Below are 25,529 nucleotides of genomic sequence, written 5' to 3' on the forward strand. Positions count from 1 at the left end.
GGGCAGGAGTGCCATGAGAGGCTGAGCCAGGGCTGGTCCGGCTGGGACACTAACTTGAAAGGGTGGCCCTCGTCGGTTTTCTGCACAGCTTGTAAAACAGACTTGTAGATGCGGAAACTGATGGTGGCCGAGAGCGCAGCAAGGGCCAGGTAGGCCACAACGCTCACAACGCTGAACTGGGTCAGGGAGAAGAGCAGCAGCAGGAAGCTCCCAAACACGATCCCGGTCTGCTTGATGTCCCGCCAGTAGAGCAGGTCAATAGCTGTGGGGAGAGGAGACAAAAGACACACACACACACACACACACACACACACACACACACACACACACTTAATGTGGGCCGTGCGGCTGGGTGGCTGCCGCGGGGCTCGCTTGGCAAAGCCGAGGACTCTGCATCTGCCCACCTGGCTTTCAGGTGCCTAAACACAAGCGAGCAGACAGAGGGCTTTTGCTGGGGCGCTCACTGTCATCGTATTGTGCTTTGGAGGCCTCTCTTCCATCCCTGAGGATGGTTCATAAATTCACAGAGAAGAAAAAAGCTGCTGAATCTCTAGCGACCATACCTCTAGGAGTGTGTCTCGCTGGGCTACACCATCTGTGACTTTGAAACAAGACGGAAAGTGCAGAGGACTTGGAATACCTGTTCTGTCCTTTTGGATGGCATCGATTACGTGCATCCTACTGCCAAATTTCATGCCTCAGTGGTGGCCTAGAGGTGTGTAGCTCAGTCGTACCCACATCCCTGCTGCTAAGAAGGGGTAGCAATGATGAAAACAAAGCTTCTGGAGAACTGGTCCCTCCAGAAGTATGGTGGTGGGTCTGGAGACCCAGCCAATGCCAAAGGTTTCTGAATAAAGATATGGCCTGCCTCCAATGCAAGCTGGTGTGGCCACTCTGGAAAACAGTACGGAGGTTCTTCAAAAAGTTGAAAATAGAACTACCCTATGACCCAGCAATTGCACTACTGGGTATCTACCCCAAAGATACAAGTGTAGTGATCTGAAGGGGTACCTGCACCCCAATGCTTACAGCAGCCATGTCCACAATAGCCAAACTATGGAAGGAGCCTAGATGTCCATCAATAGATGAATGGATAAAGAAGGTGTGGTGTGTATGTATATACTCACAGCCAATAAAAATTGAAACTTGCAATTTCCATTTGCAATGATGTGGATGGAAATAGAGGGTATTATGCTAAACGAAAAAAGTCAATCAGAGAAATACAATTTTCATATGATCTCGCTGATATGAGGAATTTGAGAAACAAGACAGAAGATCATAGGGGAAGAGAGGGAAAAATGAAACAAGATGAAACCAGAGAGGGAGACAAACCATAAGAGACTTCTAATCTCAGGAAACAAACTGAGGGTTGCTGGAGGGGAGGGAGGTGGGAGGGATGGGGTGTCTGAGTGATGGACATTGGGGAGGGTATGTGCTATGGTGGGTGCTGTGAATTATGTAAGTCTGATGAATCACAGACTTGTACCCCTGAAACAAATAATTTATGTTAATTAAAATATATATAAAAACAAACATGTTAAAAAAAAAAAAAGATACGGCCCCCTCCAAAGCAAGTAACACTGAAAAGTTAGTAGCTGTCTCACGAATCCTTGGAGCTGACTTTTGGACTAAACCATTTTATACGGCATACTCTATTCACTCACTTATTGTGACTTAAAAATCTGGAACACAGCTTTAAATTCTGCAGCACATTTCTCATTTAGTTATTTCCCTCTTTCACTTAGACACAGAAAAATTAAGTTCAAAAGAACAAAGCCATGATGCTTCAAATATGATACATAATTTAAGTATTTTCAATATTCTAGTCACCAGATTATGAAAAAGGCATAGAAGCCTTGCTGAAGAATGGTACATCAATTTATTCCCCAAGTAATCAAGTCACAAGTTTTTTTTTTTTACATCAAGATATAATTGACATATAACATAGTACAGGTTTAAGGTGTACGACACATTGATTGGATATATTTATATACTGTAATATGATTGCCACCAGATCATTAAACTAATACCTCCACCATAGCACATAATTACAATTTCTTTTGTGGTAAGAACATTGAGGATCAAGTCTCTTAGCATCTTCAAAGTTTATAATATAGCATTGTGAGCCATAAGTACTGTGCTGCACATGAGGTCTCCAGAACTGATTTGCCTTCTAGCTCCAAGTCCGTACCCTTTGAGCAACATCTCCTCAGTTCCCACACCCTCTAAGCCTGGTAACCACCATTCTCCAGTTTCTCCGAGTTTGGCTATTTTAGATTCCACCTATAAACGAGATTGTAAGCATATTTGTCTTTGTAGTTTTTCTGTTAGTATAATGGCTTCAAGGTCCATCCATGTTGTCGCAACAAATAGTCTTTATAGAAGGTTACATCAATAAATTTTCAGGGGGGCGCCTGGGTGGCTCAGTGGGCTAAAGCCTCTGCCTTCAGCTCAGGTCATGATCCCAGGGTTCTGGGATCGATCCCCCGCATCGGGCTCTCCGCTCTGTGGACAGCCTGCTTCCTCCTCTCTCTCTGTGCCTGCCTCTCTGCCTACTTGTGATTTCTCTCTGTCAAATAAATAAATAAAATCTTTAAAAAAAAAAAAAAATAAAAAAAATAAATTTTCAGAAAGAGAAGACACAAAACTCCCATCTCACAACCAAAAGAAAATGGCCGTTGCTTACACTGCCAGCTTCGTGGGCAGGGCACCGGGATGCACCTGGTTTACAGCATTGGATACCAGTCATTTGCTCAGATGAAAACGAGGTGACCAGGTTGAAGAGAGCAGGGGACAGCTCCCATCATACACAGGTATGTAACTAACTGACTGAAGGAACAGTATCGAAAAGGTCACATAGCCTGTGACAACCCTTTGATGCCATAGGGAATATAAGGGGAAACAAGAAGTGTGGCAGAGCAAAATATTACTCTCCAGGCTGGCTGGAGAGTAAATCAGGGACTGAAGGGGTGGGGTGGGGGCTCTTTTAATACTGGCTAAGGATCCCTCGGCAATCTGAAGGTGGAGAGAGAATTTACTGTTGAGCTGAGCTGTCATCCATCCCCACGTATTTCTCACCTACCTGGTCCACCAATGACATGAATGCACAAGATTGCTGTGGTCTGCCATTTTGTTGGGCAAAACTTTGTTCTTTTTCTCTTACAACACTTTCGCGTAGGAAGTAGAAGAGAGAATCATAAGCATGTTTTGATGTGAAGCAAAGATTTTTTTTTCTTTTGAGTGGGGCTGGTTCTACTAGTAGTTTTCCAGGGGCAAAGGAAAAGCAAGGTTGCTCTAAAGCCTCTCTCTTCTCCCCGCCCCAATCACCAATTACACTGACCGACATTCTACTATTAGAAATTCAGTCCTTTAGATTATCCTTTTTATCTTTATATTTATCCTTTTTATGGTTTTTTTTTTTATTTTAGTTGCAAAGATCCCAGAAAGGGAAAATGCAATAAAGGTTAGCTTGTCATTAACAACAAAATACAAATGAGTTCTCCAAATGATTTTTGTTTTAGAAGAGTTTGTTGAGAGCAGAGCACTAAGGTAATAATCCTTTTCAGGTGGAGAAGAGGGATCTTTAAAAAGACATAACACAAGAAACCCCTGGGCCTCTGAGGGTAGGTGATAGAAGGGGGAGGAAAAGGGGTCTCTACAGAAGCCTAGTGCTCCCTGTGGTTGAGTGGATTTGGAGCAACAAATTGAAGTAAGCCTAGGCCTATGTCCAGACCAGCAGGGCTAAAGGCCCCTGGGGAACTGGAGCCTCCTAGCATTTATTCTGTTTCGAGTAGGGGAGGGCGGTGTGGAGAATAAAAAGATGAAAACACCACCGTTATCCGCAATGTTGCTTCTTCCCCATTTTGTTCAATTTATTCAGTATTTATTGGGCAAAAACTTTTTTTAAGGGCCAGGCTTTGTGTTAGGTACCAGGAATATCAAATCAATGAATTGTTTAAAAAAAGAAACCCACTGAGCAAATAAGTTGTAATCTGTTTTATGACACCCACAGATTCACATGGCAGACATGTTTAGAAACAAATACATTATAAGACAGCATGATTTGTGCTAAAGGGGGCACTCCTTAGTGGTAGAGAAAGCAGGCTTACCCACCTCTGAGATGATATGAAGGGGCATGGGAGACCCTACAGGAAGTTTTCAGGCAAAGAAAACATAAAATTTGCCACTATCAAGTGAACCCCCACTTAAGTTGCTTAACGCTTGTTAAAAATGGTGTACTCTTCTAGAAAAGCCTTCTGAATCTCTGGATACCTGGTCAAACAGCTCGAGGATGGCAGGCATCAAGCAGGGGCTTTATAAGAAACTACGAACAGAGAGTGGACTGTCAGCTAAACAGTATTAGCTCAGCATAGTCATTACAAAACAGGTGTTTGGATCAACGTGTTAAGTTTGCTGGAGGCTTCTAATGAGGAGGTTAACAAAAGAGTCATCTTACAACATAAATGGGATGTTTATTCTGGGTACCTTGTGGCACGGTAATCTACGTACTTAGATTTTGAAATGTTCGAAGCACTTTTAGAAGTTACTGCATTTAAACTTCACAATCAACTCTACTGGATAGGTATATAACAGGTATAACAGATGAAGAAGATTAAAGTTAAGAAATCTGTCTTATGGGAGTTAATGGGAGAAAATCAAACCCTAAGTCTACTGCTTCCTCCAAAGCACAAATTGCCTCTCTCACATTTTGTGGTTATAGGCTGAATGTTCCCTGAAGCATGCAAAATAATTTGGCTAACCTGATTCATTTAAGTCTCCTTTCAGAGCTCTATATTTAAAGTACAAGTTTGTAAGATATAATTATTGGTCATCTATTCATCTAGTAAAACCAATCATAAAATTTTGTGCCTGTTTTCTTTTTTTAAAGATTTTATTTATTTATTTGACAGAGAGAGAGAAATCACAAGTAGGCAGAGGGGGAGGGGGAAGCAAGCTCCCTGCTGAGCAGAGCGCAACGCGGTCTCCATCCAGGACCCTGAGATCATGACCTGAGCTGAAGGCAGAGGCTTAACCCGCTGAGCCACCCAGGAGACCCTCTGTGCCTGCTTTTAAGGAACTGAAGATCTGGCCGGGAGGACTGACATTCATTTTACAAGTGGTGAATGAGTGCCAATATATTTTGTGTTGTTGGAGATGGCAAAAGTTGAGTTCAAGGAAGGGATAGTGCTGGAATTGGTGAAAGAGGACGTGGGATGGTTTGTGAATGTAGCGAACGATTTGCTAAGGAGATGGAGTGGATAAAGGGAAATATTAAGAAGGATTAATCAACAAGAATGGTGACTAATTAGCCGTGGGAGAAAAGACGAAGAGCTAATTAAGGGTGAAGGCAACAATTCAAAGCTGGGTGACTGAGTGATTAGTGTCACTGACAAAAACAGGAAATTGGAGGGTGAGCTGGTTTAGGCCACTGCCTTAGGCTTGGGTCATGATCTCAGGGTCCTGGGATCGAGTCCCGCGTTGGGCTCTCTGCTCGGCAGGGAGCCTGCTTCCCTCTCATTCTCTCTGCCTGCCTCTCTGCCTTACTTGTGATCTCTCTCTGTCAAATAAATAAATAAAATCTTAAAAAAAAAACAACCTTCAGGTTTTAATGTGATGACATCAAAGCAGGGCATTTCGACAGTCTAGGGAGAGATGAGATAGGGATTACAGGTAGATGGAGCAGACGATTACAATGCTTCTGAAATTTTTTAAAGCTTAGAAATGATTTGTTTTTTTAGGGTTTGTCATAGAAGCCCTGAGTTAAATGACCTGTAATATCATAGTCCAATGATATTGAGATGAATATGTATAGTAGGAAATTGGAAGTACAAAACTGTAATTTAGGAAAGAGGGTTGAATAATTTACATTTGGATATATTCTGAGTAGAAAGGGTGATTGAGGCCATGAGAGTGAAGGAAACTTCCAAGACAGGAGAGAACAAGAAATGCAACTGAGGATGAAACCATAGTTTAAGACTCAAAGAAGTGCAGCTTGTCAAAAGAGTCCTGTCTGAGTGTCAGAATGGGGACCCCAACAGTGTAGTTGACGCAGTCAAGAACAAGGAAGCCCCTCAGGACAAGGAGGCAGACTACAGTGACGGATGCTGAAGACATAAAAAGGTAAAGGATAACAGAAAGGACTCTGTATTTGGAGACTGGAAGTTCATTCATAACTCGGCAGAGAGTACTACCAGTAGTGAGGATGGAAGCCATCTTGTAAAGGGTTGGGTAAATGGTGGGAAGTTCAAAGTAATAAGAAAGATGGTGAATACAATGGTAGTTTGGGTGAGTACCAGCAAAAGCAAAACTTTAGGTTAAGCAAAGCCTGGGAATATTAATAGAAAGGAAGGAGTGAGCATTCTGGAAAGAGAGATTTGATTGAGCAAAGTCTCAGAGAAGGAGAGAAAGGATGGGATTAATCACAGCTCTTTCTTTTCAAAGGGAGAAGGATGAAAAGAATGGGTAAAGAGGGAGACATTTTGGGAATATAGGGGTGTGGCTATAGATATGCGTTGAGGTGAAAAAGGAACAACATAACTTGGCTGAAAGTGGCTTGAGGTAAATTTACTCAAATCCTGGAAAATGAGTTAGGAGGCTTTCCTGAGACTTGAGGATGATAAGGATAGCGCTTGAAGAGATTAGGGAAGTGCACACCTGCCTCATTCAGTACAGTAGTGATGAGCCACATGTGGCTACTGAGTCTATAAGCTACCTATTGGATTTGTAGTAAAAGCTACCTACCCTGCTTTTTATATTTATTTTGGTTGTTGAAAGGCTAATACTCGGCATATGTTGAAGTAATATATAATCACATTAATTTTACCTGTTTTTGGTTTTTTTTTTTTTACTTTTTAATGAGAAAGCCACTAGAAAACTTAACATTTCTAGTTAGCGGCTCACATTGTATTTCTATTGGATAGTGCTGATCTAGAAAAATACAGTATGTCAAAAAAAGGAATCAATAATAAAACTGCCTGAACATAAAGAGGGTTTGGTTAAAGTTAGGGATCTCTAGGCAACAGGGTTGGAGGCTGGGTGTTCCCAGCAGTGATGGTTGAGCTGAGTGAGCCAGGGCTGTGAACTTGCACAAGCAGCATGGTTGGAAGAGTTGAAGATCCAAGAGGACAGAATTGAAATGAACAACTCAGGCTCAGGCTGAGAATGACAGGCCATCAAAACTGTTGGGAACTCATGGGCTGGGAGTGTGGCAATGGCTGCGTGTGGTCGGAGTGACAGCAAATGGCCGTGATGATTCAGTGGGAAGGGTAGGAAGTGGTGAAGTGTGAAGAAGAGACTTTGTGTTCCAGTCTGCTGTGTAAATGATGACTTTTCACATTTTAATTTTGCTTAGAGTGATGTAAACTTGTGTAGGACGCTTTATAGTAGCTGCTCCAGAAGAAATGGATATTTGAATAAAATTTCCTTAAAACCTAAGCAAAAAAATAAAAGTCACTCTGTAACTGGGACAAATTACCCCCAGGAGTCTTTGGGTACAACAAAGTATAGACAGCTTTCTCTTCCTTTAATAATCCTCCTAATGCAGAAGAGTCATATGAGAGGTTAAACACTCGAGTCACATTCACTAAGCACACTCACAAAGGCAGGTAAACTACTGTATCGTTTTGCCAAGTATAAAAACTAAAGTTATGTTGCTAAAAATCAAGGAGCAATGCATTGGCTTTGAAATGAGAGATGGGTGCATCCTCTCTATTGAGAAATGGACTGGGGTTGGTGATCTCATCATAGTCCCCAAACCACAAGTGGGAGCCCATGCTACAGCCTGCCTGGGGCTCACCTGGAACTCATTCCGTCAAGGCTGAACTGGCAGATCTGGGAAATTTGAAGAATCCTGATTTCAAATGCAGAAATCAGTGCTACCCTCATTTCCATAATTCAATCAAGGACAGTAAAAAGAAATAGAAGTGATCCAAGGTTTGAACAGAAATAAAATGCTCTGTCAAATTTCTAGAAAGAAAGCCCTTTGCTTGCTTTCAAAATTTTTTGGTTTAGGAAACCATTCTGAATGTATTCAGTTATATGATCCAGTAGTGGTACAGTATTCAGAAAGTTTGTACGAACTTAAAGACAGTGGTGCAGCTACTCATATTTTATTTATAAGGCAAAATGTGGTGTAAGTAGAGAACATGAATAGCAATAAACTATGCGGGATGATCTTCATTATTGCACCATATTCCTAAGTGTATTTATTTATATTCCATTTTGATCCAGTAAAAAGCTATGTGACAAGTGAATGCTACTTCGTAAAAGGCCAAGTGAGAAAATTCTGTTTATATATAATATCAACATTTCATCAAAGGACTGTTGAAAATGATATGCTGTTAACTCTGACTTTTCAGCAAGCTTCCAATAATTGACTACAATACTTGAGTACCTTCTGAAAAGAATTAGAGGCTTGAAAAACCTCAGTTCTTTACAACCCTCTGTCCAAAGCAGTGGCAGTCAGTTTCTCTGATTTTCATGAGGCCAAGAAAATATCACCACCAAAAGTTAACAAGAGGAAACAGTAGTAACTTTCCCTACTTTAACTTTCCCTCATTTTGCCATCAAACTAGAGAAACATAATGGGAATTAACATAATAAAAAAACCTTAAACAGGCACAGAGACCTTCAAAGATGACATCTCCTAGTCATGGATTCTATGAGTTTCCTTTGCCATGAAACAGTCTCATACTTAAGTTTAAACTTTAAATGGTAACCCAGGGGCCCTGAGCCTGGGGGAAACTGCTGACAGCGACTTCTGTTGATAAAGACATCTGCAGTGATTCCATTTTCCAGGCCCTTTTCTCTCACTGCTTAAATACAGCCAGTATGACTGTCAAGAGAAAAATGCCAACACTCTTATTTCTAGATGTTTAAATAATTCTGGGGATATTTTGAAAGAGGAGATACATTACACCCAGCATTCTGTGTGGACAGTAAAAGAGCACAGCATTTAATCCACATGGTAGTTCTAACCACCACCTTCTCCCTGTGCTATGAAATTAACGCAATGATGCTTAGACCCATGGTCACCTTGATGGGATGGACCTGGCCAGGAAATGAAACAGCAGGGCCCAGTGTTTAAGACTGTGGCCAGCTCCTCCTGCTAAATCTTTTAGCGATTGGGCTCATTTGGAGGGGTCTCCACAGGGCAACTGACATCAGAGGGAGAGATGGCCATATGGAGAGAGAGAGAGAGGCTTTGGGCACATGATAGCTGAGGGAGCACATGGGAAGATTTGCAAAGGTATTAAATAATGGATGTCCTTGTGTGATTTTTCTTTTTTAAGCTTTCTGACTTGATCAAAATACGAAACTGTTCACTTGGTTGGTGGTAATCAATCATAATTAGCCACAAAATCTTGTCTGGGCCACACCAGAAAATCCATCATGGTACTGAAATAGAAAAGAACCATGGAGATAGATAGCTATTGCTTCTTTATAAAAACTAATGTATTTAACATTTCTTACTAAGACCATAAGGGTAAAATGCTTCTTGAACTAAAATGATAAGGAAAAGGAATGATCTCTCATTGTACCTCTATTCCTGTCAATAAATTATTATGTCCTTCTTGATCCCTATTACCAGTATATTGGATCTGCAGTCCGGTAAAGTGTTACCAAAAGCAAGACATGCTCATTGTTTAATGGGTAGAACTGCAATAAATTCTAAAAATTAAAACCCGTTATGTTTGTACTTTTCATCTCTTCAAAATCAACATCAGTTTGGGCAAAGAGCTTGTAAGTAATGCTTGAATTATAAGCAACTTTACTCAGATTTAATGTAAAAATATAGTTTAAATATATTTGGAGAACACAGAACTCTATACTCAAACTTCTAACAAATTTCTTTTTATTTTATAAAGGTTTTATTTATTTATTTTAGAGAGAGAAGGAGCCTGCCTGAGCAGAGGAGGGGCAAACAGAGTGGGAGAGAGACAATCTCAAACAGACTCCGCACCAAGTGTGGAGCCCTACATGGAGTTTGATTTCATGACCCTGAGATCATGATCCTGAGCTGAAATCAAGAGTCAGATGCTCAACCCACTGAGCTATGAAGGTGCCCCACAAATTTCTTATCTTATTTGAAATATATGCTACAAATCTAGAATACATTTACAATGACCCAGATTTTAATGTAATTATTATTATTGTCATCTAGGCCAAAGATGGCTTTTATTTTTATTTATTTTTATTTTTTTTAAAGATTTTTATTTATTTATTTGACAGAGAGAGAGATCACAAGTAGGCAGAGAGGCAGGCAGAGAGAGAGGAGGAAGCAGGCTCCCTGCGGAGCAGAGAGCCTGATGCGGGGCTCGATCCCAGGACCCTGAGATCATGACCTGAGCCGAAGGCAGCGGCTTAATCCACTGAGCCACCCAGGTGTCCCCAAAGATGGCTTTTAAAGAATTATTAATGTTAAACTCTTAGCTTTCAAACTGTGAGCTTAATTATAAGGCAGTCATGTTTCTTTGAATAGTTGTGTGTACTTTCATAAGAACTGGAAAGATGACAATATATAAATATTAATACTTAGCCAAATGTGTACACAACTTAGGAGACCAGGTTGAGAAGGATAGGAAATTTTGTGGTCACATACATTTAATAATTTCCAAAAAGACAAGTGCTATTCTGGAAGTCATCTACCCACATTAGCTTTTGTTTGCTGGATTCGGTGAATATTAACTCTTAATTCTACTATAAGTATAGTAACTTAGATTATATCAATTACTTCACAGATTCTGTTCCCAAATGTATTAACTAGTCTGAAGATGAAAGAGAATTGAATAAAGAATATAATTTCAAATATAAGGAGGAAATGGGAAAGAAGGAGGCAGGGAGAGGGAGAGAAAGAGAGAGATAGAGGGGAAAGGGGTAAGGGAGAGAGGGGGAGGAAGAAAGAGGGAGAGACAGAAACCTTTTCAAAATAATTAAGAAGGAGCGGCCTGCTCATTAAGATGGAAGAGAGGTCTGCAATCACAATTCTCATGCTTCAGTCATACAGTATCAGGAGTATTATTGGGGTTTTTAATGAAATAAATATTAATTCATGGAAATGTGAGAAAAGTCATAGATTTGAGGCTATAGATTTAGATCAACATTTTTGTCAACCTTTCTCACCCATGACAAATCTTCCTTTAAAAAAAAAAAGACCCTGCAGAGAGCCCATTTGTACAGTCTACAACCAAAACCTGAAAGTAAAAAATTATTCAGATCTATTGATGTTTATCATAGACTTTTTCTTAATTTTAGGAAGTAGTATCTCATACAGTAAAGAAACATATGTCAGAAGCTCAGCAATTCTCTCGGTTTCACGTCAGTTTCTTCCATTAAATTACTTCAAGTACTTTTTGAGACATATACAATCTTGTTTTATACAAGCTGTTTTTGTTGCCGAGTCCTCTAGCTTCATGTTACATGGTATGACGATAATGGACAATATTCAGCAAATATTAACGCTGATTAATGCTGGTGGTAGGACTATGGGGGAGTTGTAACTTTCATTTGAACCCCTCTTTGAATAAATGGAAATTTTCATAATGTGTATGTATTGTTTTTAGAAAAAGAATAAAGCCATTATTCTCTCCCCAATCTTTGGAATATTCCCTTAGAAAGATTCCCTTGAAAATAATCATACACAGTGAAAAAGTAGAGTTTTATTTTTCAATGGAGTAATAGCTACTCATATTTGATATATATTATCTGTATAATGAGAGTTTTCTTTCATTAAAAAAAAATCCCCAGGGGCACCTGGGCAGCTCAGTTGGTGAAGTGCCCGACTCTTGAGTTTGGCTTGGGTCGTGATATCAGGGTCCTGGGATGGAGCCCCACATCGGGCTCCATGCTCAGCATAAAGTCTGCTTAAGATTCTCTGTCTCTCTCTCCCCCCCCACGCCCCCCCCACCACCACACACACTCATGCTCCTGCACTCATGCGCTCTCTCACTCTCTCTAAAAAAAGAAAAAAAAAATCTCCAGATTCCCAGCTAAGCCCGTTGCCCCATTGGATCTCATTAGAATCTGCCAGGAGGGAGCCTGCAAGTGTAATACTTCTGTTGTAACATTTACACAGTATTATAATGAGATTCCGTCCAAATAAAAGGTGTTTGATAAAAGGTTGTATTGGTCTGCCTTTATGTAGTATTATCTTGACCAAATGTCATCTTCAAAATACAAGCATTTCTTTCAATTTCTGTCACTAAAGCAGACATTTTTTTCCTATGTATTCTGGGATGCTTGGCTGTTTCCAACTAGCACCTTTCAGAATAGACCACCATGAACAGTTTTTCCACAGAGCACTGTAGACCAGTGTAATATATTTTATTTTGTAAAAAACCAGAAATACGTTTGAGTTATATTCTCTGGAAAATGTTTCACCCTTCATTAATATTTTACACACTGGGCAAGCTGTAGCTAGAGAATGCTGCAACACAGGGTCAAGTGAGAGTTGACCAGAAGCCCCAAACAGGTGACAAGAATCAACCCAATGTATTCCCAAGCGTACTGCCAGGTAAATTTGTCAAGTACAGTGATATCTGGAAAAAACTATCTTTTTTTTTTTCAAAGGTTTTATTTATTTATTTGACAGCGATCACAAGTAGGCAGAGAGGCAGGCAGAGAGAGAGAGGGAAGCAGGCTCCCTGCCGAGCAGAGAGCCTGATGGGGGGCTAGATTCCAGGACCCTGGGATTGTGACCTGAGCCGAAGGCAGAGGCTTAACCTACTGAGCCACCGAGGCACCCCTGGAAAAAACTATCTATGAGCACAAATAGAATGATAGGGATGAGTGATTATGCTCAAACTTTATTCCCCTGCCCCAGTACTATTTGGATTTAGGCAGTATGATAAAGTCATTAACAGCAAAGCTTTCAGAATCAGCCTGCCTTATGTTTGGGACCCACTTAAGGGGGAGGGCAAATTCCTGGCCCTCTCTGCCTCAAACCCTTCAGTTTCCTTCTCTGTAAAATGGGAGTAAGATAATCACCTCATGAAGGATTAATTAAAGACATGTAGCAAGAGTTTAGGATAGCTACAGGGACATAGCTAATATTTACAGAGAATTTGGGATGATTAATCGATGACGGTGGTGAGGATGACAACAGTGGCATAAACTGATCAAGACCACTGACTTGCTGATAAATTTTGAGCTCTTAAGGGAAGAAACTGTATGAGAAATACCTTGGCAGAGGTCAGTGAAAGTTCACTCTATAACTCAGCACAAGTAAAGGACATGGAGTGCTGTCATGGGAAGAGTTCTGGATTTGAAGCAGTCACGTTCTCACTACTCACTTCAACACTTATCAAAAAACCTTGGGTAAGTCACTTAACCTCTTTGAGCTCATGATGACCAAGAGTAAACTGAGAAGCTCCTATGAGAAGACACTTGGCAAAATGAAAACGATGTAAATGTGAGGGATTATTAAGCCCACACAATCACCATTACCTGCATAATTCATATTCTTAGAAACACCATTGAGGAAAAAGTTATCTACCATAGAGGCTGATGGCAGAGCAGTGAGAAGTGAGGGGTTCTGTGGTCAGACAGCTGAGGCTTGAATCTAGCCTCTTCTGGCAATACTAGCCATAGGCCTTGGTGGAGGCCTCAGCTTCACTTATAAAGTAATAATAAAATTTACACACTACAGGATTTGTGAGCATTAAACGCAATGATGCAAGTAAAGCATTTAGTAAACATGTCCCCAACATATTAGTATTATTGTGATCTGCAAAGTTACTATCTCTATAGGTGTCTTATTAGGTTATGGTTTTATTTTGCTTCCATTTTCACTGAGTTGGGTGGGCTTTGGTTTATAACCAATACTGGCAATATATTTTTTTTTAATATTGGAAGCGGGATCTTTGTAATGTATACATTAATGTATTAATATACTGTAATGTAATGTATTACAGAATCTTCGTACTAGTACAATGTGGACTTTAGACTCTCTTTAAATGCTCCTGTCTCTAGCTGAAATCTTACATGTTAATAAGTTCCTTTTGCATGGGTCCTACAGTTTTTGTTTTTTTTTTAAGATTTTACTTATTTATTTGACAGACAGAGATCACAAGTAGGCAGAGAGACAGGCAGAGAGAAAGAGAGAGAGAGAGAGAGAAGGAAGCAGGCTCCCTGCTGAGCAGAGAGCCCAATGCAGAGAGCCCAATGCGGGGCTCCATCCCAGGACCCTGGGATCATGACCTGAGCCGAAGGCAGAGGCTTTAACCCACTGAGCCACCCAGGCGCCCGGGTACTACAGTTCTTATGACAATTGTATCAGTGCCAGCCGAGTCTTCATGAAATAGTCAATGGGCTACAATTTCTCCATGGAATGTTTAATAATATGGAGAAAACCTGAAGCTCACTTTCTTTATTCCCTTTTACAAGCAAAACTCTCACCTGTAATACTTCTGGAAGACATTCTCAACAATGTTACCCTGCATCCTGCAACCATATTCACAGTTGCTCCTACATCACACCCATTTCATCATTTCTACACCCAACTCTGCTCTGCTGGCTATGGACTGGGCTCACTAAGAATCATTACACACCAACCGTGGCTTCAACCCCAATTGAGTATTAAACTCACTTGAGGATCCTCAAAAAAAATATTGATACTTGACCCAATTGAATCAGAACCTCTAGGGGTGGGGCGCAGGCATCCTTTATGTTCCTAAAAGCTCCCCAGATGATACTAATGTGTAGCCAGGGTTAAGAACAGCTGTTTTTGATAATGAGGAACTAATGTGAAAAAGATACATGGAAAATGTTAAACAAAAATCTTATTTATTTTAAATGAAATTTCTCTTAGTGAAAGAAAAAGGAATAATTTATTTCTTACTATTCCTCTTTAGTGCCTATAAACCCACACACCCAATAATTAGTCAATTTTCAAGATAATGGCTTTGTTCTATCTGACAAAAGGAAATCAATGGTACTGAAGATGACCAAAGGTCACGGAGTGTAAAAGACCTACAATGATCTTGCATTAATCTTCACAAGTAGTTATGTACTGAAAATGAAAATGATTGTTTTCAATAGACAAATGATGACATTTGTGTTATTTTCTGATTATAATCAGCCATGCGCTTTTTTAACCCCTGCAGTGAGAAGGTTGATTGAGGCGAAACACACAGGAGTATAATGAAAATAGTGTTTTATATCTTGTACAAATAAAAAAGAAAATCTGCCATGCTTTGGCATCTACTTTTTGTAAGAATAGAAGAAACCCATAATCATAGTCTAAAAACCAACCTTTTTAAATGTCTTTGCGTCCAACCTAAACCTGATACTATATCACGCCATAGCTGTCTGTTAAGTATGTTATCAGAATAAACTGGATGAGTCTAATACCTAAGAATGAAACGTCACCAAGCATTTTCACAACTGCCTTATGTATAAAATATGCGACTTCATATCACTGCCATCATTCTCTAAAATTATGCTCCTGAATTGCCATCCATTTCTTATTTCCTAGCTTTTAAATATATTAGGACCATTTATTTACTTTTGACAGTTGTATTTCCAATAGACCCACATAATTTGAACTCGACTGTTCCATTTTATGTCACCACCACCCAAACCAATGAATAAGAGATAGCTAATGTGCTCTTAATTCTGACGTTCACGTTTACTATATCTTTGCTTAAAAAATTTACTTAAGAAAAATCTTACAGGGGCTCTAAAGATGAAAAGCCATTCTATTCTTTCTGTGATATAAAATGACCAGGGGAAGATGCCAGATTAAAAAAAAAAAAAAAAATCAGCTTCTGCTCCAGAGTATTTTTGGTCCCCTGAGAAACACTGCAACCCTTCAGGTTAAGCCAAATGCGCCTTCTTCAGAACCTTATTTGTTAAAGATTAAAAGACACTTCATCTTACGAATGCCCGAGTTTACCACACATAATTCATTCTTCCAAATTCTCTCTTTCTCTTCATAATCTCAAACTGAGCAAGGTGAAGGAGGGAATCTTAATGTAACAAAGGAGAGATGGATGTGTGAAGTATGAGGCTGAATAAAAATGGCTGAAAAGCAATCCCAGCGAGGCTGGAGGGTGGCCACACCCAGTGCTAATATGGACTGTTTCAAAATAAATGTTATATCAGAGGGCACTCCGCACTGCTTTGTATTTCCCCTCTATTTGTATCGCAGATACCCATTCTTAATAAATAGTAGTTACAGGTTACCCAAATGACAGACAAAAACCCTGAAATATTTCAAAGTGAACCATCCTAATATGTGGCTACGCCATCATATTTTCAGGATTTCCAGAGCTAGTCTGCATTTCCAGTCTCCTTTGTGTGACCACAAATAACAACCCTGAAATGGGTGTGTCCCTCTCAAAAGGATGCACTAGAGCTCTCACTTAATGGTTCTATCAGGAGATTTCAACCTTTCAGGCAGAAATTAAATGGCCTGGGATGCATGGAACAATAAGAAAGCATTTTAACTCCGGGGCTGAAGAGAGATTAAACAAGTACTGAACAATCAACGGATGCCAAAAGAACTCCCGGAGGAGGCAAGTGATGCATTATTTAAATTTCTAGCATTACAACAAGAAAACAAAGGGGTGGGGGTGGGGGGTTAAAAAAAAAAAAAGAGGAAAAGAATCCAAACACCATCCTTGTTGATTTTTGACATGACAAGTTTACTCCCCCCAACAGAAAGCTCTCGAGTATGAAGCATGCATAGGTCCCACAGGTGAAATGCTGCACAATGGCCGAGTCCGGGTCCCGGGGTTCCCGTGCATCGCAGGCATGCACTACTGAAATAAATAGAATACCCTGACTTTTCCAGTTGCTCCATACACAGTCCATCTTGGTGGAGTCGGCAGTGGCCTGCATCTTGAGGGCTCGGGGGGCTCGCCGTTGCTGTCCTCGGGGGCGCGGAACTGGCACTCAGGGTCGGCGCCCCGGCTGCAGCGGCAGGGCTCGCGGTGGCCGCGCGGCTGCAGACTGACTGAGGCTGCACCAGCCGGCGCGCGGCGAGGGGCGGGCGCGTCGCGGGCGCCGCAGTCTCCGCGGCAGCGAATCAGCGCGGCGCGGCCCCAGGGCTGCCTGCGCGCGCGGGGCTGCGGCCGCCGCTCGACGCGAGAGCGCGGGCTCCGCCGGCGGTCCTGGGGGCGGCCCAGGATATGGCTGAGCCGGTTCTAACCCAGGAGGCACAAAAGCGGTCAAGGTGTGGGGAGGTGGGAGAAGAGGAGGGCAAAAGGGCCACGGGTGGAGATCAGAGTGCGGCACTTGGACCGTTCCAAGGAGTTCTTGACACAGGGTATATATTCTAGAAATTTCTGAGACACCTAAGAAACCTGTTGGGTAAGACGCAGGTGATGGCAGTACGGATGTCTAGCTTTCAGGAGAATGCGCCCCCCCCCCCCCCCGCGTTGTCCCCATTGCTCACTCACCTCTCTTCCCCATTTCTTTACATTCTGGCCACGATTTATTTTAAGTGCCTGGCATCTTCCAAGCAATTGCCAGATCTCTTCCTCTTTCTGGAATGTTCTATGGCTATCCAAAACCTTTGTTGGCAAGCCACAATCACTGTAAAGAAATCCTGCTGTTCAGCAGGTCTTGTGTGTTTTTCCCGCTGCCCCTCTTCTCCAGCTCAGTTTGTGGTTGGAATGAATAAATACCTATCAGAATGCGGTGCCTGGAGGCTCCGGTGCAAAGTGCTGGACTCTCCCATGTGGAGTTATTGATCACTGCACGGACACTCCAGGAGGTCAGTTGTGGAGATATCCAAAAGAACTCAGGAAAGCAAAGGGTATTCTGCCTCAATAGCATCATCTTTGGAATTGAGTGTTTGGGGGCAGATGGAGGTGGGCTGTGTGTATCATTTGGGAGATAGAAAGTAGATTTCCAAACCCAGTGAGTCAAGAGACTCAAGTCCCCAGTTACAATGCAGATGTCAACGGGAGGAGGAGAACAGTGGGTGGTGACCTACTATTTAAATCTCACCATGATATACTTTATCAGATTATACACCAAGAACTCGAGAGAATGGATGGGGGGATAGGTACATTTTGATGAGGAAAATGTAGAGACAGAGAGAAAGGACTCGAATTTGGGCATTGTCTGGGGAAGGCAGTCCTAGTGGCAGGACCCTTGGGGAGACAAAATATAACATGGGGCCAGAGGACACCTTTGGAACTACAGGGGCATACAGAAGGAAGAGTCCCAATTTTACTTGTTGTGGCATGACATCATGTTTTATAAAGTATTTCTCTCTCTCCCTTGAGGATAAATGGAGTCTTCACGATTCTTCCACAGTTCCTGAAGAGGTTCCTTGCCAGACCCAAACCTACATTTGCACATCCTGCATCAGCAAGGACTTAAAGAGAGTAGTCTCAAGGTTATGCTTGTAGCTATGATTTATCTTTAATTTTATGAAGAGTATACACTTTAAAATGTGATCTTTGGGATATTATATAAATATAAATATACATACATATGTATATATGTATGTATGTGTACATATATATATATATATATATATATATATATATATATATAAATGCAAGCTTCCAGAGAATCCAAGCTTCTCTCCATTGGTCTGTAACATAACTGAAATTACTAAGGAAGCTTAATAAGAATGAGACCAGAGGATGATTTGGCACTTCTGGGCAGCTGAAATTTCCTACAAGAAGAAGGGGTGTCAGAGCTCCCATGGGGCTGACAGAAAGGAAAAGACTTATTACAAAGCACTTTTCAAACTGATCTGCTCCAGTGATTGTAGTGATGTTTTTAGATTTATATTTCCAACCCTACCCCAAATTTTTTCCATCATCATGGCCATGTTTGGGAATTCAGTCAGAAAATACTGAAAAGACATGTACATGATGGTCTGACCATCAGTGAATTCTCGCTGTATGAAGTAGGGCTCGACAAACTAAAAACAGGTGGGAACAAGACTCAGAAGGAAGCAGGTTGCCATGTGGGCTGCCTATCCTGGCTCCTTTTTAGTTGAAAACCTTTGGAGCCTTGGCCACTAGGAGGCACTGACAGTCCAACGATAGCCCAGTCATCAGTCCTAAGTCCACCTGGAAGGCCCCCCCCCCCACCCCCCCCCACCCCGTTACCTTTACTGGAGAGTACTAAGTGTCCACCATGTTAGCAGAGCCCCCGTTCACGGCTAATCTGATGGGCAGTACTGTGCAGCGAGCAGAGGGCAGCACAACCCTGGCTGGGGAGGGCAGGAAGAGGCTAACTCTTCCTCAAGTGGAGGGGAGCTGTGTCAGCCTTCTTGGGCCATGTATTTTCCTGGGCCACTAAGTTGACCTTAGAATGTCAGCTGTGCTGAAAGACCACATTCTTTTTAGTCATGCTGAATCTGAAGACAGAAGTTTGATCACTCCCAGAAAGTCAAGATAGCAGTCTGATAGTTGAAGGTTGAGGTAAGGCATCTGATGCCACAGAGACACACAGCAGTGAGATACGAATTGAGGGGCTTTAGGTTAAGGCAAAGGTGGTAGGAGAAAACATAAATGAATGTATTAAAGAAAAATCAGGCAGAAAAGTGTGAAGAATTTGATTGAGAATTGGGGGATGTGGGTGTTGAGACCCACTGCCGTGGCAGAAATTAGTTATGTGGCCTTCAGCGAGTAGTTATCCCCTTTGGACCTTTCTCTTACAATGAGAAATGAATTATACAAATGAATTACAGCTTTAGATGCTTGTGTCTATGAAATAATAAGAGTTTCTTTTTTGCAGACATTATAAGCAGGTACTTTTTTTGCAGAAGTACCCACACAGTATTAATTAAAAGCTCTTGCCAAGATCAAAATGATAAAATGGGTAGAAAAGATATGTAAATTGTCCTTGAGTGGTGAAAGAAAACAGAAAGCAAAATAAAGCTTGCTAAAAGCAGGCAGGAACTGCCACTGTCTTTAAACCAGGAGAGAACAGACGGGCTTTGTACACAGCCAGCTCAGAACTTGGTTTAGGTGCCTGCCAGGAGGGGAAGTGATGTCTTTAGTTTTCAGGATGAAATCATGCTGTAGGCATTCGGTTCAAGGAAAAACAAGATTGTCAAATTTTGAAATCTCATTCCAGATCAAGAGAAACGTTGAAGACCACCATGCCCAGAGTGGCTGTATGGCATCTGGGTTTTGTTGCCCCAGGACTTTACTGATGAGAATCTGTACACCTATATTGACATATTTAGTCAATAAATAATTACTGAGCACCTACTGTATTTTAGACATTGTTCTAGGCATAAAGCAAAATTTCTACTTTTTTTAAAAAAAGTTTTATTTATTTATTTGACAGAGAGAGCGAGATCACAAGTTGGCAGAGAGGCAAGTAAAGAGAGAGCAGGAAGCAGTCTCTCTACTGAGCAGAGAGCCTGATGTGGGCTTCGATCCCAGGACCCTGAGATCATGACCCAAGCCAAAGGCAGAGGCTTAACCCACTGAGCCACCCAGACGCCCTGCAAAATTGCTACTTTTAAGAAGTTTTATGTTAGTAGGATGGGCAGATAATAATAAAAGAGGTAAATGTATATTTCACTTGTGGACAGGTATACGGGGTAAATAAAGCAGGTAAGGGGGATAGAGAATGGGAGTGGGGTGGAAGTTTTCTATTTTATGAGGAAGGTCAGCAAAGGCCTATCTCATAAGGTAAAATTAAAGCAGACGCCAAACAAAAGAGAAGGAGAAAGACGTTTAGCTATATGAGAGAAGAACATTTACAGATGCACTGAGTTTCACGGAATGTAATAGCTGGTAAACTATAGGCAGCTCATAGAACTCCATGTTTGGTATGTGTGTGTGTGTGTTTAATGCTCTGAGAAATATAGCAATTGGAAGAAAAGGCACAAAACCAAAAAAAGTACTTCATTATGATGAAAGAACACTCAGAACTCTGCTTTATGCCATATGGAATAAGGAAATTTAAAGTAACAACCAATTTGGCACATAACCCACTGCACCAAAATAATGCATAAATTGCCTTTAAATCGAACAAGAGCTTAGTACTTGTTATTTGCTGGGTGCTTTCTCATATGGTATATACTTAGTTGTTACAGACCCTTATGAGGTAGATAGTGTTTACCTTCATTTTCTTGATTCATTCATCCATTCAATCTGCAAACATTTATGGTGCCCAAACTGCCTGATTCTGTAAATACAAAAGGAACTGCCTGCCCCTGGAAACTTGAGTTTAGTGGGAGAGATTTACACATAAATACATAAATGCCATCAACAGATAGGTGTATGAGCAGGAAAGAGTGGATACACAGTGATTAAGGGGAAGAAAAGGTTTTAGGAAAGGCTTCAGAAAATAGATGATAATAAAGCTGAGTTATGAACAAAAAAAATAGGATCACCAGTCTGAGTGACGGGGCTTTTCTGGCATACAGATATGGAAATTTAAAACACAGACAGCTGCAGGGGACAGTGAGACAGGGCCAAGTAATAATACTATCAGTAAATGAAGGAAACACTGTAGAGTTTCAAGGGGAGGAATAACATCCTGAGAAGTTGAATAATTTATCCAGATTTGGCTTGGGATTTTCCAGAATTGTTAAAAGACATACATTTTGGCCCTGAGCATGACAAGAGGAAATCAATACCCTGACCCACATCAAAGTGAAACTGCAGGGCATCAAAGACAAGAGGAAATCTTAAAAGTAGGCAAAACTGAACAACACATTGCCCTGAGAAACTGTTGGGCCAGCAGCAGTCTTTTTATTAACTGAAGCCAGAAGGCAATGGAAGAGCGTTTTCAAAGTAGTGAGGGAAAATAACTATCATCTAGATTTCTGTACCCAGCAAGACTACTATAAGTATTTTCAAATGTAAGAAATGAGAGAATTTCCTACCTATGAACCCTGCAGAAAAAGCGACCATGGTTGGTCCTTCCGGAAGAAGAAAACTAAACTTAGAAGGAAGAAGGGAAATGCATGAAAGAACACTAACTGTAAAAATTGGCAATGGTTAATTTGGGGGGGGGGTTGTAAAAGAAAGGTGAAATTAAAGTAGTAGATGAAAATAGAACATAAGGTAGGACAGAGTGATAAAAGTAAAAGCATCCTAACGTCTTGGTACTATTCAGGAGAACAGTAGAGATCTTAATTTAATTTAAAAATTTTTTTAGATCTTAATTTTAGGCTATGAAAATTTAAATTTGTAAGTTAAACATTTAAGGGTCATCACCAGAAATAACTAGAACATATAACTTCTAAATGAATAAAATGTATAAACAAAGTAATTAATAAACCAAATTGAAGTCAGAAAAGGAAAAATATGAGAAGCAAAGTAGAGAACCAGTAAATAGAAAGAATAAAACAAAGTAGCATAGAACATCTAAATATATCCAAATAATGCTAACCGAGAAGATGGAAACTCAGATTGGATGAAAAAAATCTAGGTAAAGGATGTTTATAAAAGAAAATCCTAAAACATACTGCCAGAGTAAGATTAAAAGTAGAGACAGAAAAAACTATACCACGTTAATAGATTTTTTGGATAGTGATCTTACTAATAAACTCACTTATTAACTCCAATTGTGGATTCTTTTGAATTTTATATGTACATTATCATATCTTTTCTGAATAAATGTGGTATTATTTCTTCCCTTCTAATCTTTATGATTTTACTTCTTCACTTTGACTTAACTGCACTGGCTAGTACTTCCACATATAATGCTGAGTAGAAGTGGTAAAGGGTATATCTTTTTTGTCTTACTCCTGGATTCAGGGAAAAAGTGTGCTCAAAATTTTACCATTAAATATAATGTTGGCCATGAATATTTTAGCTTTTATCAGATTAGGGCAAGTTCGTTCTATCCCTATTTTTTTGAGAGTTTCTGTCATAAATAGGTACTGAATTCTATCAAGTGCTTCTACTGAGGCTATTGAAATGATCACAGGGATTTCATCCTTAATTCAGTTAATACATAAACTACATGGATTGAATTTTCAGTGTTAAACCAACCTTGCACTCCTTGGATATACCCCATATGGTTCTAATTTGACATTTTGATTTTTAACTTCTGTTTATATCAATTTTAGCAAGTTTCATTTTCCTCAAATCAATTTATCCATTTTAAATATGTTGTCAAATTTATTGCTGTAAATTTTCATAACATCATAATTTTATGTTTTTAATAATCTGAAGGAGCTACAGACATGTCTACTTTTTCAGTTGTGATACTGGTCAGTTTTATTTTTTTCTCTTCATTTCTTAATCATCTTATTGGAGATTGATCACTATTATGATAATTTCAAATAATAAAATTTTTCTTTTGTTTTTTTCTCCTTTGTATATCTTTGTATATGCTATTTCATTCTATTACTATTATTTCCTTCTTTTACTTTCATTTTTCTTTCTTTAGCTAATGAAAATAATAGATACTTAGATAGTTAAATAATAGAAGCTTAGATTATTTTCAGCCTTTCTTCTTTTCTAATATATTCATATTCATTTAAAAAGTATAATATTCCCTCTCAGCACTGTTTTAGTGGCAACCTATAAGTTTTGATACATTATGTTCATGTTATTTTTCAGTTCAAAATATTTTCTAATAGTCATTGTGATTTTTTTTTCTTTGATCCATTGATTATAAGGATTATAAACTTCTGAGGCTTGTTCTAACTATCCTATTGTTTATTTTCAGTTTAATTCACCTGTAGGTAGACAACAAACTCTATACAATTTTAATCCATTGAAACTTGTCAAGACTTGCTTTAGAATCTGGATATGATCTATTTCTTTTTAAAAGATTTATTTGTTTATTTGAGAGCGAGCAAGCAGGGGGAGGGCCAGAGATAGAGGGAAGAGAAGCAGACTCAGCACTGAGTGTGGAGCCAACATGAGGCTTGATCTTATGACCCTGAGAGATCCTGACCTGAGCTGAAGTCAAGAGTTGGAGGCTTAGGTGATTGAGCCACCCAGGCATTCCCAAATATGATAGATTTTGATACATGTGTTAATTGGACATGAATGCATATTCTAAAGTGTTAAGGGTGTTCTATAAATGTCAATTTAGGCACATTGGTTAACAGCATTCTTTAAATAATCTATCTTCCTACTAATTTTTGGCTGTATGTCTGCCAGATATTGAAATAAGTTTACCACAACATCTAACTTTCATGTTGATTGACCTATTTTCCTTCCAATTCTGTCCATTTATATAGCTTTATATATATTGAGCTCTTATAAATTTAGAATTACCATGTCTTACTGTTGAGTTAACCCTTCTATCTTTATGAAATGCTCCTTCTTATCTCTAATAACACTCCTTGACTCAAAGTTTAGTTTGGCTGATATGGATATATACACAACAGCTTTCTTTTGGTTGGTGTTTGCATGATATGTCTTTTCCCATCCTTTAATTTCAAACTATCTGTATCTTTTGATGTTCTTAAAAACAGTATATTCTTGGGGTGCCTGGGTGGCTCAGTGGGTTAAAGCCTCTGCCTTCAGCTCAGGTCATGATCCCAGGCTCTCTGCTCAGCGGGGAGCCTGCTTCCTCCTCTCTCTCTGCCTGCCTCTCTGACTACTTGTGATCTGTCTGTCACATAAATAAATAAAATCTTAAAAAACAAAAAACAAAACAAAACAAAAAACCCAGTATATTCTTGGGTCTTGTTTTTAATTCCAGCTAATAATCTTTGTTTTTTGAAGGTGAGTGTTAAGTCAATTTACATTTAATGTAATCATTAATATAGTTGGATTTAAGTCCATCATTTTGCTATTTATTTCTTATTTATCACATCTTCTTGCTCATTTGTTCTGCTTTTCTTGCCTTCTTTCAAAATAATCAAGTATGTTTTTTACTAATCCATTTATTTCCCACAATAATTTTCTAGTTACACCTTTTTAAATACGTTGGTGATTCCCTTACAATGATAATGTTCAACCTTAACTTACTGGAGTCTATTGTATATAGTACTTTCACAATTTCCTATGCAATAAAAGAATCTTACAACTGTAAAGTCCACTTACTCTGTACTGATGTGACATTCTTTTTATATATTGCTACTCAAATGTGAGTCAATTTGCTAATGATTTGTGTAGACATTTTCTATCTATATTCATGAGATCTGTCCTCTTCCTTTCTTTTCTTGTAATATCCTTCTTAAGTTTTGTATCACGGTTTTTAAGCTAGGTTTGTTATAGGATTTTTATCCTTTGCTTTGGTTTTATGCAGTGTGATTATAATAAGGTTATATTTCCTTTGGTGTCTATTGAGCTTCTCAAATCTGTATATTGATTGATGCCTTTTACCAATTTTGAAAAAAAAAAGTCTCAGCCATATTTCTTCAAATATTCCGTCTGCCCCATTTGCTCTCTCCTTTCCTATAAATCCAATATTCATAGGTCTGGCCTTCTGACAAGTTTTTTATACTTTGTTCTTTTCATATTTTTATTCAGATTTTTCACTACTTTGGATATTTCCTATTGAGCTATTTTTGAATTCACTAATTTTATCTTCTTCTGTGTCCAAAGAGCTAAGTAAGTTTTAATTTCAGAAATTTTAGTTCTAGAACATGCACTTGATTTTATTTTCATAAATACCCTTTCTCTGATGAA

The 25,529-nt window shown here is 39.6% G+C and overlaps 1 protein-coding gene across 2 annotated transcripts in view; it reads right to left on the reverse strand.

Moving 5' to 3' along the window:
- The window catches only part of RTN1 (reticulon 1), a 218,938-nt gene that overhangs the window by 9,446 nt on the left and 183,963 nt on the right, over positions 1 to 25,529 (reverse strand). Inside the window, exons 1-2 of one of the 2 annotated variants that reach the window (XM_046010289.1) lie at positions 16,779 to 16,966; positions 55 to 262 (exon numbers count right to left, since the gene is read on the reverse strand). In XM_046010289.1, the coding sequence (XP_045866245.1) occupies positions 55 to 262; positions 16,779 to 16,839 (269 nt within the window). In that variant the 5' untranslated portion in view covers positions 16,840 to 16,966. Of the gene's footprint in view, positions 1 to 54; positions 263 to 16,778; positions 16,967 to 25,529 lie in introns of those variants that run through there. The other variant, XM_046010288.1, reaches the window with a different exon arrangement.

The sequence above is a fragment of the Meles meles genome, chromosome 6, assembly GCF_922984935.1.
Source record: "Meles meles chromosome 6, mMelMel3.1 paternal haplotype, whole genome shotgun sequence".
Lineage (NCBI taxonomy): Eukaryota > Metazoa > Chordata > Mammalia > Carnivora > Mustelidae > Meles > Meles meles.